Source organism: Apteryx rowi, unplaced genomic scaffold (genome assembly GCF_003343035.1).
Source record: "Apteryx rowi isolate R43461 unplaced genomic scaffold, aptRow1 scaffold_32, whole genome shotgun sequence".
NCBI classification, from domain to species: Eukaryota; Metazoa; Chordata; class Aves; order Apterygiformes; family Apterygidae; genus Apteryx; species Apteryx rowi.
Window position 1 is genome coordinate 4,050,082 of NW_020449641.1, and position 20,907 is coordinate 4,070,988.

Below are 20,907 nucleotides of genomic sequence, written 5' to 3' on the forward strand. Positions count from 1 at the left end.
CTTGACTGTGACTCACGCACAGGGATGGCAGTCACGGACCGAGGGGTGGGGGAGGCGATCTGTTTGTAAATGGACCAGTGTGAAGACCCAGCAGATTTTTCCCAGCATTAAGCCAAACGCTTTCTTTTTCAGGATGACCTGCGCTCACTGACAGGTCTGTTTGGGGGTCCCTGAGTGTGTGTGTGTGTGTGTGTGTGTGTGTGTGTGTGTGTGGAAATACACTATGCCTGTCAACTGCCTTGAGGTAAACTAGCAGCAGTGTGACAGTCAGCATGCCCAGATGCTTGGGAGGTCTGCTTCTACATACACAGCACACGGCGGCTTTGGAAGGATGAGCAAACTTGGCTAGAACAAGAGTCCCCTCCCTGCTTTTCCCACACACCCACACCCACACACCAAGCCAAATACAGCCCATACTGTCTGTAAACCAAGCTAATGCTTTGGAGCTTCAATCAGATAATCAGCTCTCATGTCCCAGATTCTAATCAACACATACATATTCATGCTTTAATTGGAATGTGCCATTAGCGTTATCTGCTGTACAGCCACGGGCGTAAATGGAAGGGGGCGAGCGGGAGCAGAGCTGTGCCCATGACTGCATCTTGTGGCTTTCAGTTCTCTGCTTGCCTGCTATCCAGGAGTGCCTAACATTCGCACGTACAAACACACACATTTGGGAGCAGTTGGGCAGAAAGAGGCCTGGGGGTACAAGCAAGTGAGAAGGGGAAGGGGGGAGCATCTTTCCCAAATGCCAAGGCATGGCAGGGACTGCCTGTCACCTGGGAGCAGTTGAATCTCCTGCCTATGCGCTGGCACAGGATCCCAGCTTCACATCTGCTTCCCAAGCATGGCACTGGCATGCCACCCACATGGGCCTGATCCAGGTGAGCGACTCTGCATCCACCGCAGTGATGAAACCGAAATTACCCTTTGCTCTCTCCCTGGGCCTTAGGGACTGGCTGAGTTTGGGAAACACGCACCATTTGGTGTCCTGATCCTAGCATTTCTCACTTGGCATCGTTACAAACTGACAAGGTTCAGCAGAGGCAAAAAAACTCTATTTCTCTCTAGAATATGGAACAAAGCTTATGAGAGGACATTGCATGTATCCCATCCATCCTGCTTCACTCCTGCCTTTCCCTGCCTCACATGCCAGGGAATTGCAAGCAACCAAATTTTACCAAGTTGCCATTTTGGAGGTTGGCAGGTTGTCAGCCCTGCAGGATGGCGTCAGCCCTGGTCCCACTGTGCAGCGGTGTCTGGGAAARGCTCAGCACACACCCTCTAGCAGGCAGCCCAGGACACAAGCCTGTTTCCCATGATAGATGCCACAGCTTGGGGTGTCAGTGGCGGGAGGCAATGGCTGCTGCATTAGCTAATGCTTCAGTGGAGAGAAWTAATTGTCTAAGCAGCAGCTAGGGGCAGAAGGGAGCGAGTGATTATGCACCCTTGTTTTCTGCCTCTAATTATTCTGTTCTAAACCCAATCCCAGCTGATGCATTTCAGAGCCATTTGAGCTTGCATCTATCTGGCGGCTAAACGTGCAGGATGCTGCCAGATGGAATCACACTTGGTTCAGGTGAGAAACAGAGCATAGTATGACAAAAAGCCAAGGAAATGCATGGTTAAAATACATTGCATTTGATGTCGAATAACATGATTAGGAGTTTTGATAGATGAACAAGTGAGTTAGTGTAGGAAAGACAACACATCAAAGCCTGTCCCCTGCAAGACAGACCCATAAGAAGAGCTGTGCTTAACAAAAGACTGATAAAGAGTTTTTTTTTTTTAAAAAAAAAAGAACCCTGCTTAACACTTTGTATGGATAAAGGTAATACTTACAAAGCATTTTCAATAGGCCTACCACATCTTCCTACTCAGTAGTGTCTTTGAACTTCTTTGCAACATCTGAGGCCTCTGCTTTAGTAAATCTGGGATGTTGTTACTACAGGGAAATACACTGGGAAAAATCTAGGGGCTGCCATGCTGTTCCCTGCACTCTAATACCCATCAGTGGTAGTAAGTGGAACAGACTAGTCATTACCAGGGCACCTTCACATAGGATATCATCCCAAGTCATGGGGGCTGAAGCACCATGAATTTGGACTTAGGGGGCAGCTCTGCTGACTAGGATGGGGGAAGACTTGTTTTCCACTTTCTGTGGCTGGATTACCAACCCCAAATACATTCTGGTCTGGGTCGGATGAGAAGTGAAATGTAGCTGTTTTAGAGAGAGCAAATCTGGAAAYGATGTCTTCAAGGAGAAGCAAATATAAACAACAGAGCACATCCACAGTAAACATCTGATATAATTCTTATTGCAGTGAATGGAAAAATCTCCCATTGTTTGAGCTGGGTATAGCTGTTTAAAAGAACAACAGGCGCCATGGATGGTAGTGTTTGTCCACCACTAATCACTACAGACACTTAAAGAGACTGAAATTGCTTTAAAAGATTGCTTGGTATCCAAGTGACAATTATACTCAAGCAAATTTGTTGTGCAGTCTGGTCCAATCTATATGTCTGCACTTTAAAGGCTCATTTAGCTCGAATGATCAGTGATCAGAAATAAAATACCAAAATAAATGTGTTGCGTATGTGTGTTTTTAACCAAAACTGGCACCTCACAGTACATTACATTAACTACTGCCTGCCAGGCTGTTGCCTTGGCTTTGCCTGYGCGCAGATGGGAGAGGAACTTAACGTTTCCCCTGTTATTACTCAGTAAGTTTTTCATGCTTTTATATTGATTAAACTTGATGTTATTTCCAAAAACAAACAAACAAATCCTACCTACACTAAACCAAAAAAACCCCATCCTACCAACAAAACACCAAAACCTTTCTAGTTTGTGTATGGTAACTTTCACACAGAACAACTCCAATTTGCTGATCATCTATGTGAATCAAAGCTTTCTGTAGTATTAGCATACTAATAACTGTAGGTGTTATTAAAAGTCACAGGTAGATAGATACACACATACATACACAAATGGAAAGCAAAGGGAGTTAAAAACTATCCCTGAGTTGCTGTATGAGCAATCTGGGCTTTTCCACGTTTCCTGTTCCTGYGAACACTTTCTTCACTAAGCTGCTGCATAATTTTTCTGCAAACAGTGAAAAACTGGGAAGTTTCATCTCAGAGATAATTGCCATTGAAGTGGTGGGTGAAGTGATTCCTAGCAATGTATGTAACACCTTTCTTTCCCAAGGGACTAGATTCATCCTTGCATACATTACTGTGTCAGCCATCATGTCACAGTATTAATGCTTATGGTGGTACCTGAACAAAAGGAAACCTGGGTGCACACTGCAGATGGGAGCTGCAAAATACTGGCCGGAAAAAGCAGCAAAGCCCACATGCTGGGGCATGTTATGGCATTCAACAGAAGGGATGTGCAAATGTAGCAGTGGAGTGCTTTGAATACTCCTTAGAGTCATGACAGAGGGAAGGATGCTCTTAAAACAGRGAAGGAATTGCCCCTTTTCTCTAACATCTTCTTGCAAGCTCTGCTCACAGAGACTTTGATGGATGCGGCGCAGACAARTCACGTGGAGCTGAGCCCGTTTTACTCCAAACCTTCCCACAACCCTCTGCTACCTACAGTGAATCTCAGGCTGGGAAACAGAGTCCTCCGTCTGGAGTCACAGTCCCAGACAGCTGAATGCTTTGGGAAGCTGACACGTGCCTCAGCTTGGGAGACTGCCAGCTCTTCGATGCAGCAGCACTCACAGAGGCTGACTGCAAAGCCTGTGGAGGAGGGAAGGGGTGGAGGAGCCCTTAATTTGGCTGCCAACTTCCAAAGCGCTCACTCGCTYGGGAGGTTATGTGACAGCTGTGATTGAAGCAAGCGTGGGAGGATGCAACTGCAGGAAAGGGAAGCTCTTGGGTTGGGCTGGGTTTTTCAAAATGAAAGCCATAGCGGCATTTGCTGCAATGAGAACACTGCTGTGGGTCAAGCGCCTCTGCTATGGCAAGCTCAGCTAGGAGAGCCACAGGAATGTCCTAGTTAAATGCATGCAAAAGACAACTATTGAGCCATTCAACAGACACCAAGTGCACTACATCAAAAAAGAATCCTGCGTTCAAAGGAACCACACGGGCAGGCAGCAAATACCAGGAGCTAGGAAATGCAGCTGTGCAAGCTATCATTTGCAAAGGACTCACATCCCAGCCAAGGCAGGAGAGAAGGAGACAGAAGAGAAGCTGGTGACAGACTTCATGCCCTGAATAGGCCCTGTTCCTTAGCAAAACACAGAGTGGGCTCTAGCGAGACAGTCCCACTAATGCCTCAAATAAACAATCAAAAAGYTCCCAGCTGCAGAAAGGCTATTGAAAACAAGCACAGGACAAGAAGATTCCTGGCCACTCTCTGCTCGTCCCTCATCTCCATCTGCTGTGCAAAAGTCACAGATATTCTGGGAATGCTCAGAGCTGAATTTCCCTACCTGTTTTTTGCTTCAACGGCTCAACAGAAGATTTCAGCCTGCCTTCTTGAATTGGCCTTTCACTTACATGCACACACACACCCCTCTGCCCCTGTGCCTTTTCTGTGGAGCTGCAGAACAGCTGCAGGTGCATAGACCCTAGCTGAAGCCTCCACTGTTTGTGTGGTACCTGTCAGCAAAGCATTAGTTGCTTTCTTCAACACAGCCATGCAGCTGAGGCCAACCACTGGGCTGCAGTGTCTCAAGGGTGGTCACTAGCAGGTCAGGGATGGAGTCAGAAAGCCAAGAGGGACGAGGCAAGGAATGGACTGCATGCTAGACAGAGAAGCCAGTCTAGAGGCCAAATGGTTAACACCTCCATTTTTACCTACTTTCGGGATCAAAATGTTGTGCTTTTTTCATGCAACAGAAAAAGAACTTAGGGTTTTCTTGTTTCTGAAATCAAATTAGTGCCTGTCAAGTACTAGGGTCATCACACTGGAGACTATGGCTCTCCATTTATCCAGTGGCCAGCACATAAAAAGCAAAATCTCCCAGCATAAGCATGTGGCATACTTCAGTAGTGTGTAATCAGCTGTAGCAGGAGGGCAAAAATTCAATTCAACTTCTTTCACTGAAGCTTCATGCTGTGATGGAGGCAGCTGGGATGACAGCAGCTCACCTAACTTTGGACATCCATGATGGAGGTATCTCTACCACCAGTGACTGACTCACTAAGGTCTCTTTACAGAAAAGGAAAGACGTGTGTAAGTTATTTTTTCTTAGGGTAGACATATAAAATAAGTCCACAGCTGTGCTGGAAGAACACATTTCTTTCCCATTACTGTGAACAGAGTCTCACAGTCTAAAGTCAGGTGAGGTAAATCYTACCTGTACTGACTCAAAATGGGACTGGAAACCCACTGAGTGATGTTGAGAAAATCATCATGGAAAGCACAACATTATGATCTTTTCTGAATCTAATTCCCTCTAAACTTTTGGGCTAGATGTAAAACACAGCTGGAGGGCTCCTTTCTCCTCCCAGCAACTTCTCATGTGGCAGGGCATTTGAATTCATCCTTTTGCACCCCAAAGTTGAGCTTTGGGATAATGTGCAGATACAGGAAAGAAAGTGGATGAAATGCTAATAGTGCAACCCAGCACTGCTCTGAAATTTTGCAGCTACTGTCCTTGCTTCCTGGTCTTGCTCCTCGACACCACCAACCCTACACAAGCTGCCCCATATCTGCAGTTGCAAACTCATCCCTCCCCATATCCCACTGATGGAGGGAGAGAGCAGATTCCATACCTTCAATGGGTTTGGGTACAAAATGTGATGAGGGTTTGGTTTTCTTCACCCGGTTTCCCTTCATAATTTGACCTTCTTTATTGAGTCCCAGGAACCACGCTCGTCCGGATTCTTGCTGCCGGTACAGTGTGGAAGAATAAATAACGTAGTAGTTTTCAAAGACTGATTCCTTAAATTTGCACTCTGGTGTGAAAACATCCTGCAGTGAGAGAGAAAGAGAAGAAAAAGCAATAGAAGCAATTAATCACTGATCTTCTAAATTAGGCAGCATTGAGTGATACACAATGGTCACGCATTACAGTCAGTTTAACAACAGAAAACAACAGGCATCAGCAACGCCAGCTCCCAGCAATAACACAGATCTAGAAAACTCCCTGCTGAAAGAGAAGCTCTCACCTTCACTGACAATGGAGAGCTGCAGTTTACAAAACAGCCCACAGTAAATGGGCTTGAAAAATGTGCAGGAAAACTCAGTAATTTGTGTCCCAGTAAGCTGGAAACACAGCCAGAGCAATGCCCTTGTCTGCATGTCAAGAGCCACTGTCTGTGCTGGGAATCTTGAAATATTGTGGAGGATGTATGTTCTCCCAGATCCCATTTCTAAGGATTTCGGCTGAAATACTAAGCAAAAAAATAAAAAGAGAACTGAGAAGAAAGATAATACCTTGCTGCTCATCTATCACCAGTGCCTTCCTTCGGGCTCACTCTTACATTCCCTGTGATGGGCCAGGAGTGTACAATGGTTGGTGTCCAAAACATTGTTGCTTCTTCAAATATTTGTAGGCAAAAGGTTGCTTATAAGGAACATTTAAGTGGATGTGGAGAAACAGAGCACAAGAAACAAGTATGCAATTTATTTATTTTCAAAAGGGGCAGGAGAAAATGCTGGCGCAAAGGCTGGATGTTTTTCAAAAAGCAGAAAGAAGTAATTTTAAAGATTTTTGACATCTAAATATTTCTTCAGATACAGAGATGCAGTCTCACACCTGCCCCAGAACAAAAAACAAATGGGCCTGTTAGAGATATCTCCTGAGCCTGTGCTGGTGGTGGAGGAGATAAGAATGAGGATCCCCTATAGGGAGGCTATGTCTTTGCCATTTGTACTGTATTTGCATGAAGTCTCGAAGAGGAAGCTACTCTCAACTATACTCAGGAGGAAAACTTGCCACATACCACAAATTTTTCAAGATTTAAAAATCAGGGAAATATCAGTAAACCTCTCTTAAATCAAGAGCCAAGAGACAGCCAGCTGGGGGCTCTGTGACAGTGGCCTCAGCTGAACCCTTCACAGAGTCAGACACAGTTATCAGGCTGGGTTTTTTTGTTTTTTTTTCCCCCCAGACTTTAACTTTGACCAGTAAATTCATCCTGGCCAAACAAACTCTCTCACTGGTTTCCTTAAAACTACTACATTTCTGCAAAAAAGCTCCAGTTGCAATGAATAAGCATCTTCTGAAGAAACACTCTCATCAAAAAATCCCTTCTGCAGGACCCAGACAAGGTAGGGTGTCGGAGCCCCCATGAGTGAAGGCAGGCATTGTTGTATCCATCACTCAGGTGAGTGGTGCGCTCTCAAACAAGCTCTAAGCTGAAGGTTACTCTCCTCAGCAAATCCTTGCCACTCACAAGACTTAAGGAGTTTCTGCAGCCTCCCTAATGGAAAGTCCATGATCAACATCAGGGCAAAGCATCTGGAGTATTGCCACGTATTTACTGCAGACCTCATTTAAGARTGAACATTTTGAACATTCAGCAACACTCAGGAGGTATGTATTCCCACGTGATTTTGGGGGTTATATAAAGTGTTGCTGGTATGACAATAAATCCAATGTGCAACAGACCTACGGAGCCAGGCAGACTTGAAGTCACAGAAGATAAAGAGCAGCAGAAATCACAGAGCTGTGCCGCATGTGTGAAGTTTGCATCAATCATTAGCACCATGCAGATAAAAACACTTTCAGCCCAACGGGTTGTTTTGCCCTATCTGAGGGAATCTTCCTTGCTGCAGAAATAAATATTTTAGGAGGAGGGAGTGAAACAAGTTCAGAGAGATCCAGACGACTTAGAGCACTATAAAACAGTGTTTGAAGTAGCTTCCCAAAAGATCAGTGTTTAAGCGCTTCTTAAATCTGCTCTTTATCTCCAGGCTTTGTCTTGCCTTGGAACACATCGCTCACGTGGGAGCCAGGCAGTTTTCAGCCGATTTCCTCACCAGTCTGCACAGTGTCACCACGTAACATCTAATCTCTACGGACTGCAGGKCCTGAGGCTCTCCTCGGCATGGAGAATAGCTCTAAAACTAGACTGGACAACTCARTTCCATTTCCCATGCCTTGCTTACCCCCATCAACAAAAAAGGTATTAATAAAATTATCCTTAGGAAGACTGAAAAGTTTGTAGTCAGTGAGGGGAAGCTACTAGGTTGCTCAAAACATGGAATTTACAGTGCATGAGATACTTGGATTTTCAACATTTGTTTTAATTTCAACTTGGAGAAAAGACTACTCTTTTAGTTTTCAATGAAGCAGAAATYTAACAGCAAATGCTTTTTGAAAATGTTCTTTCAGAAAGCAGAACTTTTGGATTCTATAAAGGAGTTATATAAAATTGAAAGTTCTAAGGTAAATATCTGTTTTAAAATTATTGCAGTATGTTTTCTGAAGTTCACAAAAGCACATGCCATAGCATATATCATGTGTACAAAATAAAGCAGTAAAATTATTCTGTTATTTTAAAGTGGTTAAAGACTGTGTTTAAAGACGTCTACCTAAGGAACATTTCAAAAAGTAAAGCAAAAATGGTGATTTCCATTAAGTGTTTAAGCTTCCTCAAAATGAGACTAATAAAGAAAGCTCTCCAATTGTTTTTTGTTGGCTGGTTGAGTCCTCCTTCCCCGCAATTTAGTTGAGATACCACTTTAGGACACTAACCACTGCAACAACACCAAAAAACATTCCAGTTATGTCTATTAGGCAGTTTTAGAAACCTCACAAATTTGACAGATAAGTTCTAGTTAAATAATGCCATTTTTGTTCACTATTATAATTTTTCTTATTATGCATATCATTACATTCAGCAACAGCAGGGCTCCCACTGTGCCATGCAAAGACAAACACACCGGGATAAAATTCCTTCTACCCCCAAAATGATAATTTAGTATGTATAATCCTATAATGCTGACAGACAGTAAAAGCCTATAAAAATAAACTACACACACAAAGTCACACACCCAACATACAAAGGAAGGAGCAGGCAGCAAGGTGGCACAGCGGAARAGCACCGCAAGAGCTCCTTAGTTTTCTTCACAGACCCCTTAAGAAATGGGCTCAGTTTTCATGAAAACACTCAAAAAAGTTCCTTTCCAATTGCCAGTCTGYCACCCGCCTAGGATTTTGAAGCTCGGCCGTGCCTTTCCCGCCATGCAACCTGTCACCAGTGATAACGACTGTGCCTGCAATTCAGCARATGCTTTTGCCACGCCAAAGAAAGCAGGGAGAATCCATCTACGTCCCCTGGAGCCACCGGGGCTCTGCAGGTTCAAGCACCAGAAATCTCTGCTGCAGACACCACAGGTGCAGACCGGACACAAAGGGCAGGCAGATGGAGAACGAAAACAGGCTCATGGAAAAGAGATGGGACAGRCAAGCAGGACACGGACGGTGCTTCTGAGGAGCTCAGGCCACTCTCCCAAATGCTGCACATTTGGCATGTCTTCTAAATCTATTTAGCACTCACATCTGTATGTTTTTCTTCATCATTATCTTCYTGGTGGCCAATGTCAAGCCTCCAACATTTACAAGAAACAGCTATATTGTGTCACTTAGTTTCTGCCCAYGTCTCTCATTGAGGGCTTTGTGGTACCAATAACAAAGGGCTATTTGGATATTAACAGCAGTACCTCTACCAGTTTTACTGCCAAAATTAGTTGTGGTAATTATGTTAAATCAAGTGGGAACTGTTGTTTCGGTTGTCTTGGAATGAGAAGAGCTGGACAGAAACAGGAAACTGCAGGTGAGCCTAACAGGCTTCACACTAACAAGGTAGTTCTTAACAGTAAATGCTTTACAGACTGAAAACTCAAGATAACTGAAGGTATTTTTGGAAAAGCACTGAACTATTGGCTATACCTCTGAGGCATGAAGGGTTTATTTATTTATTTTTTTTTAAAAGATGAATTCACTGTTGATGAAATGTGCTAGATGGGCAGACTTAGAATCCAACATTTTCTCTTCATCCCAAAGGTACAGAGTGGGTTAAAAGCAGCAAAACATAGCAAAACCTCAGGTTATCTCCCCCCACCATGCTTCTGACAAGCCATCCTCCTCCAGACCTAATGGCAGGATAAGCAGTACCCACTTTACTCTRTGACTTGGTGCAGGGACCTCTCAGGAGAGGCTTATAATAAACCCCACTCATTTAATTTCCGTACTCTCTACTTGGTGGAAATAACACGACCAGGTACAAGACAGTGAGAGGACAGATGGCTTCATCTTCCAATCAATAGCCTTTTTAGAGCCTTTAAACAAAGCAATAAATTGTGACTCTATCTTCTGTAAAAACTCCATTGGACTCTCAGTTCCTTGTCAGCACCACTGTAAACTCAGCTCACTCAGAAAACTCACCAGTTCTCTTCATTAAAGATGTTTGTGATTTAGAGAAAAAAGAAAATTGTCTGYTTTTATCTTCACATGAAACATATACTTATAACAAAATTATTTTTGGACAGAAGGTAAATAAATAGATATAGATCCTGAGGTATTTTGTTAAATGTCTGTAGATATTACTGAAAACATTTTGAAAAAAAAAAAACCTTTTTTTGTTAAACTAAAAACCTGCATTAAATATTTGTAAAAGAAATCTTAGTAATTTCTATGCAAAATGATTAGTGTCTGCCTGCAACTTGTTTTCTATATCTCAATCCAATCCTTTGAACAAAAGGCAATTCCAGTAAGACAGAGTAATAGATTTGCTTTAAAAAATAAACGTAAGTCTGGTTTCTGCTAACTCCAGTTTTCTTGTATTTGAAATTGCAGAGTATATAAAAAAAATGGCAGCTATCACACAGAACATTAGGGAGACCACATTCAATGACACTTTGAATCAAAGAAGAGAGCTAAATGGACGTGACTGTCATTTGGGGGGTTTTGCACTATGTCAGGCCAGCTCAGGGAGAGCATAAGGTACCATGGATTGCTCCCTAAGCCATTTCTGTTTTAGAAAAAAACAGATGTTCAATTTATCCTTGATCCCAATAGTATTACCTGCCATATGTAGATGGAAATGTGGACTGGACGTCCAGACGCAAGCTGAAACAACCTTGATATAATCTGGGTCAGTCTGGTCCTTCAGGGGAGTGTTGGAAATGTCTGGCTGCATCTGCCCCCCTCCCCTTTCCTTCTAGCATAAGCTGGGGGTGGGATGCAAGAGGACGGATTTTTCCTGACCTGCTACGGTCAGGAAAATCTATCCCAGGCTCTTAGTCTTGAACACAAAAAGTTCAACTAGATTCTCCTTTGCACTTCTGTAAAGCAGGAGAAGCTCCACAGACCTCCGTGGAGAAGCGTCACTATTAAATGTGGGCGTGAGGTTGAAGTCAGGCCCGGGGTCCTCAGCGAATGCACAGTCACCCCCTGAAGCAGAGGAGTCAGCACTTGGCTCCTTTGAAAAATGCCCATCGACATGACCACCCAGATGCATGCAGACGATCAGTTAGGGCGATGGATTACCCTACATTCCATCGATGCACACACACACTCAAGGAAACCATTACAGGAGCCTGTCTGGGAAACCTGCAGTCACCCGGGGACTGGCTGCGATTTCTGGGAGCTGCTGGCTGCCTGGGGAGTGATTACCGCGCTCGGCGGCTCTGCCACCGCTCATTGAGAAATGCCGCTCGCGTCTCTGAATGAGCGCGCAGGCTGGGCAGCCCCGCGGCTGCACGCACAGCAGCGCCGGGAAGCCATGTCCGGGAAGGCTCCTGAGCCCGATCGAAAGCCGCTGCAGATGCGGCGTGCAGCGGGGGCCAGGCAGCTGCAGTCTAATKACACTGCTCTGCATTTGGGCATAACAGCGGGGCAAGGTAAGACCACGCTCCAGAGGCATGGGCACAAGGATGCCACGGCAGCAGGCAATCCTGGTGATGCTCCGAGCGACAGGGAGCAGTGCCAGCCCCTGCCCAGACGAGGCTGGGAGCACTGCTGCCACCAGCACACTGGGCGTCCTCACCGGGAGGTGCAAAGAGCAGTTCCCTCCGTGAGCGATGGCATGGTGGTACTGGGTACGTGCTTCTGTCTGACCATGAGGGCCAGAGAGTGCCTGCCCTCTGATTTGCCTGGGCCAAGCTCTGCCTGGCACAGAGGCACCCGCCATCCCCTGGGCCGCGGTGGGAATGATGACAGGTTTTCCTGCGCTTGCATTCAGGGACAGCAAAGAAGCCAGTGGGAAGGATGTCACTAGCTGTTGTATCCCAGCTGCTTGCTCAGCATCCCTCAGGACTAGGACACTTGTTTGTGCTGTCTGCCATTTCCCTACAAACATTCTCAAAATTGCCAAATAAATAAAGATCTTTCTTTCTTTTTTTTTTTTTTCCGGAAGATCTCCCTTTATTATAACCCAAAGGAGAATCACAAATATACACATCCACACACAAACCTAATGACTTAATAAATTTAGTCACTGAAACTAGCAGCTATAAAAGAAAAAGCCCATTCTGCAAGTAGTTTGTGTCACTGTTTAGGAAAGGGATGTTAATTACGAGTGTTGAAATATCTAACAAACACATTCCCAGAGTAATAGTTTTCCTTTGTTTACAGCACTTACGGGTTTCTCTTTATGTTCCGCACAATTACTGTGCCAGACCTTCAGATGGGATAAAAGCACTGAACTGCACCAAAGTCTATGGCACAGCAAGGATTTCCTCACAGAGAATCTGGCTTGGGATATTCACTGATGTTCATGTTAATACTTAAGAGTTTATCAAGTCATTAAAAACACATTAAGTAACCTCCTGTCAATACTGAATCACAAGCATCATCAGAGCCATCAGCAGTGGCATTTCACTAAGGTTGTCAAGGCAGACCATGGAATGACTGGATCATGTTCACTGTCTGTATGAATGCTGCTCCATTCAAAGGAAAAGGATGGCATTGGAAAAGAGCATCTACTTTTCTCGGCTCCTACCCAGTAAAGCCCATTCCACATTGCCCACTGACCTCAGCCAGAGCAGGGTTTAATCAAAGCTCCCTTTGGTGCCACCAGCACTGAGCATCTGACACGTGACCACAAATCTCATATTGACAAGCTTGTTCCTGGCATACTCATATTCCCAGGACAGGTTTTTAACCATGTAGTTCCTTTTCACAGAATACACCCCACTGCAGACAACTTCAGCAGTCCCACAGGGAACGACGCCTWAGGTACAGTCTGACTGACTTCAGTGTCCTCCTACTTCAGTGTAGCTTCCCTGATGACCTAGGGTTGCATCTATCTGGAAATGTTTTAAAATAATTATAGCTGAGCTCTCTTGGCACGTGATCAAGAACTGCAAATTTGCATCCAAACCTTACATCTAATCACATCTTTGTCCAGATGGCAGGTGATATTCTACTGTTCACACTCCACTTTTCCTCCCCCTTCTAGTTCCATAAGAGATTGGTGACAAGTCTTCTTGGTGGCCTTTTAGAAGTAGGAAAGAGGAGATACACTTTAAAATAACAAGCTGCTACAAAAATATGGGATTCTATAGCCCTGCTGCAGAGCACAGATTCACTTGATGAGACAATATGGTATCTGCAAGCTCTTTGGCTCTGCCTGGACCATCTGTGGGTTAGAGGGAGCACATTTTCAAACAAATGGGCAAAAAACTCTAGTGCTGGACACTCGTCCAGCTCTCTGTACTTTGTAATTAAGCTACAGATCTTTGTATGTGAATACAAGCCTTTCTAAGGCACCCTTTGGTGTTTGAGGCCTGATTAAACTATCCATGTCACCCTCGAGAAGGCTTATGGATGCTGCAGACACAGATGTGATTGCAGCTCATGTAGATGTTTTCAAGGTAACACTGCAGCAGAGCAGCAAGGACATCTGCCTGGGCGCATGGCTTAGTATTGACCAAAGCCTGGTGGCAGGTTCTGCAGCACACACCAAGCTTTCTGCCTCAGCTAGCTAGTTACCTCGATCAAAATGAGCTCATATAGATCTATACAAGCTACAGTCTCCCATTTCGCTACAAAGCAGATGAACTCAGGTAGTTGGGGGATACAAATTCAAATCTGTCTATCCCATCACACCTCAATATTGTGTTCTGCTTTCAGCTCTTGGCCTGTCCAACGTGCAGACCTGTTTTAACTAAGCACCTCATAAGGTTAAAAATGCCTAAATTCACTGTACTGGCCTTTGGCGGGCTGCTCATCATCCAACGCTGATACGAACACAGCTTTCGGTTTAATGAGTGCTGACAAGAACATAACTCAGGATGACTCTGAAAGCTGGACTGCTCACTTCCACACCTCCCTGGAGAGCAGTGGGTTTTGCTACACACACCTGGGTAGGCTGGATGAAAGACCAGGCTCAGGGAGCAAGACTGAATAGCTTTATGTACAGTATTATCCAGGGAAGACAGCGCACTGAGCAAATTGCAGATAAGACACAGAGAGCAAGTGGCATGTTTTGTTTGCTTGTTTTTTTCTTAATGATGGACCCAAAATTCAAGTTCACGGCTGGATGCAACAAATTTTAATCCCTTCTCTTCAAAACATAAGGTATATTTGGATCTTAATTGTTTGGTTTGTTGCATAATTTTGGGTCTTATTTCAAGCTGGAAATTTAACATCTTCTAAAATTTAGAGTTGTTAATAACTGGAGAAGTGATCACACCATAGCTCATTCCAATGGCACTTGGCCCATCCAGTTCTGCATTACCCTTCTAAAAAAACAATCGCTTCCTAAAAAGGGGGTTTTCTGACAGCAGTCTCTTGTACTCTATTACTGGTTGCTTGGGCATCTCATGAATTCATCCCAGGATCAACTTCTCAGTTCCTAATCTGGGAATCCCAATTCATCCATTGTCTTCTCTGCATTCTATTTTTCTGACAAAGTATCTGAAATTGGTATTGATGATAGAAACTCCTTTTACTCCAAAGCAGGAGCCAGAAATATATCTTTGCATTCAGAGATAATGATCATGAGACAAGATGGAGATATGTTAGTCGCACACAAGAAAAACAGATTTCCTAAATTAGTATCTTACTGCCTCAGCTGCTAATGCCTGAAATAACCATGAAGAAAAATAATAATATAAGAACCCTAAAAATACAGCCAGATGGGATGCTTTGAGCCTGTGATCTCTCTACAGGGCCAGAGAGAGTTTCTTGGCATCAGTTTGTCTGAGCCTGAGTACAGGGCACCATAAAGTGGTTTGTGGCCTTTGGTCACCTTTACAATATTGCTATTTTTCATACTGGTGATAATAATAATGTATAAACTAAAATAATGATTATGYATTCATAAACATGATCCTTTTGTTCTAATATTCTAGAGAAACTTCTTAGTTGACAATTAGCTTTAAATATTATATTTATCACATTATTATTTATATTAAGATTAGCCTCAAAGGATCAAACCAGAGTACCAATGCTTTGGGCATTTAAGAAAACCACTCTCACCATGACAGAGTACAGGGAAGAGCTCTTATTTTCTACATTTTTGTGCAGAGATTTTGAGCAGTGAAAGACCAACTGGCTTGTTGAGTGTTTTGTAAAACAAGAGGTGTCAAAGCTAACATACAAATTTATTTCCCCTGCATCCCAGTCCAGTTTCTTATGCAAAACTCCTCTCTTTCTGATATGGGCAGAAGATAACAGGACTTGCCAAGAAGCTCACCAGGCCTAATACAACTGTAAGCTTCTGATGTACTAAGATTGCCTCTTGCCTTTGACTCTTAAATTCAAACTGCAAGACTTACTGGAATGCACCATCACTGACACGCTCCCTATCTTTTCTAATGCTGAAAAGATCTCTCCTGCATTAAACCAATTTCAGAGCTGTCATGACCAGGGCTGGAAATTCAATTTCTTTGCTGCTAAAACTTCCATCCTGAAAATGAGTGGTGCTAAATTATTAATATTTTGACAACTTACTGACAGGTTGGCTACAACTGGCCAATTACCTGCAAGCCCTGTGGTCTAAAGCATCAGCAGAGGCTGGGGTGAGCTTGTTTTGGACAGCTGGGATCTTACAACCCACAGGAAATGTTATGAAGGGTGGCAATTGATGTGGCTTTTTCTTCCCCCTTGTTACAGCTGCAGTAGCACCTACACAGAGAGAAAGGAGAGGTTCACAGTATATTCTTAGCTCTGCTACCCATCTGGAAGGCCAAAGGAAACTCACCAAGATCTGTGCCTCAAAGCCTGGGTCTGCAAGGTTTCTGCTGACTCAGCTAGCAAAAAAAGCCAGTGGTGCTTTCCTAAYGACTGCCAGGACAACACTAAGGTGTCTGCCCCATCTCTCCGCTGGGGGATGCTCTACCTTCAGCCAAGCAAAACACATGCCCAATGTTTCAAATCCCTCTGCTCATTGTCCAGAACACCAGTGAATGTGCATTTGTGCTATAAAGGCAGGCTGTGAAGAGAAGCTACGGGCACATTTCTCTTGGTCCTAAATATTATTTACTAGCAACAAAGAGAGCTTGTTGGTGAACATCCATCATGTAATCACAATATTCAACTATAAGTCCTGTGAGCAGGCACCTCTGCTGGTCCTGACTCCTTCAGGCTCCATGTTCTTGAGCCAGATGCTCTAGGACCAGTGCCCCATCCAAAATTCTTTACATTTTTACTGTCTTTAGTTATATATGATAGAGGGAGGGGATATCCAGCATGAGGAATGAATTAGCCCCCAGTTCCTCTGAACATTTTTGGGGATAGAGAAAGAGGGAGAGGATGTTTGGCATGAAGTGCAGATAGTCCTTTGTTCATTTATTTCCTGGGAATCAGAAAATCAGCCAACTTGGTTGTGATAGAAGTCCAGTCCACATATTGACCACAGTATCTCTGCTTAGCCTGAAAGAGCCAACAAATCTCACAGCCCAAAACAACTTTACTGAGAAGACCAGGTTTATTTATATCTTGAATCGATTTTCACGTGTGTTCTGACAGCCTTACTTTTTTCCTCTTACAGTATCATTTTGATATGAAATACCATGTGGACAATGCACAAGCATTTTGTACAGACCCAAACTATGCCACAGCTTAGATCAGACTGTTCTAGTGTAGGAAGCCAAGCGATCCATCGTAGCTGACTCTCTGCTTCCCAGGAATCAGACAGATGGAAGTGTATCATAAGGGATTTTACAATAGTGGCTATAGTGAAATTTTTCACTCTGTTGCACACTTTGCTAGAGACCTCAGATTAGCTTTGGCATCTGATCCTGTTCAGAAGCCAACTAATGACTGCAATTTCCAATCTAAGATAATATAGTCACTCTAGAGGGAGAATAATATAATACAGTGACTTTATTTGGCATAATGCACAGTAAAGCAGGAGACCATTTTACTCTGTTACTAATATATAGAAGACTGTGCAACTGTCTTAAAATATATGACCCAAAACACATCAAAAAAGCAATCCAGAGTTAAGAATTAGTATCTGCTATTTGTAGCTACTTATTGCAAGAGTCTCAGATCCAGGACTTACAGTCAGATCTGTGTACATTTGAATTTGGTTTACAGAAGCTGTGTCTGTAACTCAAGTCACGCAGTGCAACAGGAACAAATGCGTAGACTGAAACTGTTGGTGGCGAGGACCCGATATTTGCACTATACACACATCAAGGTGGGTTCAAGCTGGCCTACCTGTTATCTGGTCCCACAGCCTAAATGCCTAATACACTAGGGGCACTCCTGGAGCGTATCCTTCACTTTAGCTTCATCCAAAATCCAGTGTCCATAGTCAAAGACCACTCAGTGATGCAAACCAAAGAATAGTAAATGAGGGTGATTGGAGGATTTGCTCCAAAAGTGTACACCCAGAGATGGCTGGGGTAGCTGGCTTACTGGAAGAGGGTATAAGAAAGTTGGCATGTGACATATGCGAAATGCCAGCAATCTGCTGCATGTTGACTGTTCTTAAAAGGAGCTGGKGGGTCTGTGTGTGTTGTGCTTTAAACACATACTGGGAAAACAGGGATGTGAACAGGATGCTGTAACCTGGATCGTCTCTGGWCAAACAAGATCCTCTTCTCCTGTAGTGCAGTTTGCACTTTAAATTGTTTCTCTGTGATCTGAAATGCCTCACAGTCACACTGAATGTAGGAATAAGAAGCCTCTTGAAAGCACTTACCACCACCATCAACTACAAGAAACAGCCTCATTTAATATTAATAACAAAAAAGGACAGTTGTTGAGCCTGCCTATTTGAATCGCAGTACTTTGCTTGCATAAAGTCTGGAGCTGACTACATATCTCAGCTGGGTCCCTCAGGGATCTAAAAATACTTTTATTAGCACGATAAATTTTAAAGAAATCTAGATTATCTGTTCTAACAAACAGATTAAAAGGGGGAAGGAAACTTCAGGGCTGTCCTGACTACATCACTGAACAAGGAACCTGTCACTACATGCTTTCTTCTGTGCTAGTCCAGAACGTAAGAAAAAATGAAAAAGAGAAACTTATTTGCTCATGGACGTAACAATCCTTCCTCCTTATCCACAATATTTCATAGTTTTCATGTGTCTTGATTACTGTCATGTCTTGATGTGGAGATGCTAAGTCCTGAATCACTCAGCGCAGCAGCAAGAAGAGAATCGGATCCTCTAAAACTCTTTAAAGTTGGACTACACAGTCTGTTCACAGAATAAACACTGATTCATGAATGTTTCAATTAAAATGGATATTAYCACTTTCATAACACAGGCAACAAAGGAGAAGATTAAAACTCCTGTGGGAATGTAATTTCTAGCACTTGAAGCAAAAGACACGATAACCCAAAGTCCCGAAATGTTTTCTTACATCAACTCATTCAAAGTCAGAGATTTCTTGCAAGCAAAATTATTTAGCAAAATTCTATTATCAGATGATGTATTCAAACTAACAGACCTGAACAGTAACTTCTGGCCCTACAGTCTAGGTTGGGTCAGTAACAGGCACGCAGTCTTTCGCCATGTTCAAAACTGTCGTGCAGGGAAATGAACAGTGTAGCCATGAACCACTCTCAGCATATTTCAAAACAYGAAGCATTTGGAAGGCGAAAACCTGTGAAGCAGAAATTCAATCAGGCAAGTGGGAGAATGCTCATAAAATCATTGGACTTTATTTACTAGTTTTACACTACTGCTTCTCTATTGACCTAACTGAAGCAATTATATTGCTAATATGCTCAGAAAAACATGCAACAAGCCTATGCACTTAGAAGAATATACAGAAAGTAAGAGCACCATGGGGATCATTTTATTTAGAAGAGGGCAGTAAAGAAATATGAGGCATGTGTGGCACAAGAGAAAAATAATGAGAGCTGTGAGATTTTGCTTTTTAAGCTGGTCATAAAAAAAATAAGCTTTCAACTGACAAGGATGCTTTAAGAAGTCTGCTTTCTAAATTTAACTCTGATATTGAAAAGTCTTGGATTTTGTTCTTTTGTCTTTTTTATTAGCGTAAACTTGATAAAAAATGAGGCATGATAATCCTGGTGCTACCCATTTTCAAAAGCCATTTTTTAGCTTTAGACTCTTCAGAGGGTGCAGATAACATTTGCATGGATTCAAAGCCATTGCAGAAAGAATGTTCCTTAAGGGCAGAGCTGGCTGTAAGGTCTAATACGATAGGGCTGAGATTCAAAATCAGTAGCATTCGCATTAATAGCCATTAAATTATTTATTCATATCAGGCTCTGGAAACCAGCAGAAAGACTAGGTTGTTCTGAAGGGCTCAACTCTCAAGTAAACTTTGTTGCATGACTTACTTGCAGTTACTGTTCTGAGGAAGGTACATTCATTTTTACAAGTCCTGAATGCATGCTAAAGCCTTTTGTTCCTTCTTTCCCCAATTTTCTGAATGATCAAAAAAATCTGTACACCCMTTACCATACATACCCAGGAACCAGTCACTGTGATGCAGCAGAGCCCATGCTCCAACACAGCAGGACAAGGAGCAGGCAGCGTGAAAGGGACACCCTGAACTATTTGATCCAGTCCTTGCTACTCATGACACCAGTTCTGATCAAAGCTCCGTTTTATAACTCTCTGGTTTCTTTCCCCTGCTGCTTACAGTGCAAGGTGCTTTCAGAAGCCCCCTGCTGCAAGAGGTACAAATCTTCTGCTTTCCAGCCAAAATCGAACCCAAAGTACCCAGTGAAAGAGGAGTCAGGTTCATGAGTCTCAAGGGTCTCCTGCGGAAAGGCAGCCCGCCCTGCAAGGTGCAGCCCCTGCCTTCAAACGCATTTGCCCCCTTCACCCCACCAGCCACCTAGAGCAGCTGCTCTGGCCTTCTCACCACGACCATGTGAAAAGCTGAGACAGGTTGTCACTGACAGTGTTACAAGCCTTACTTTTTTTTTTTGTTTCCTCTCAGCGCTTCACAGATCTAAAGTAGCCTCTCTGTGCCTCTTCCCTCTATTGAAAAACATTTAAGAAACAGCCCATCACATCTTGTCTGTTGAGGCCAGAGAGACAGGCAGCAGGGCCACACAAAATAACTGGAGCTGCAAAAGAAGCTAACAAGGTGGCATTCTGCACTAAAAAAGTTCTCAGCTTTTTTTTCCCCACTTGTGTCCTGAGCCCTACTACTGACCTTGATCCATTTAATTAMCTCCATAACCAAATTACATTGTAGCAGAATGTAATTATGCAATCAAGTAATGAGCTGTAGTTTTGCTCTTGGTCTTCTGTGCAAAGCCACCTTTGAAGATGGCGATAAAAGAAGCAATCATTACAAAAGGACAACTCAGCCCCATGTACCAATTACTGGGCATGATGCAGGGGACAATATCTGCTGGCGACACTGATACATCAGCTGCTTCTCTCAGGCAGCTGGCAGCTCCCTCTGTGTTGCAGCCTCACAGCGAGCACTGTGGATTTCATCCTGACGCCAGACATACGCTCACAACAGGCATGGTGGGGAATGGGGCAGCGTTCCTTAATGACACCAACCTCTCCAGTGAGCCATCTCGGTTTCAAACACT

General features: G+C 43.5%; 1 protein-coding gene across 1 annotated transcript in view; it reads right to left on the reverse strand.

Moving 5' to 3' along the window:
* The window catches only part of FGF12 (fibroblast growth factor 12), a 111,285-nt gene that overhangs the window by 3,775 nt on the left and 86,603 nt on the right, over positions 1–20,907 (reverse strand). Inside the window, exon 4 of the mRNA XM_026070886.1 lies at positions 5,737–5,935. Within this exon, the coding sequence (XP_025926671.1) occupies positions 5,737–5,935 (199 nt within the window). The remainder of the gene's footprint in view (positions 1–5,736; positions 5,936–20,907) is intronic.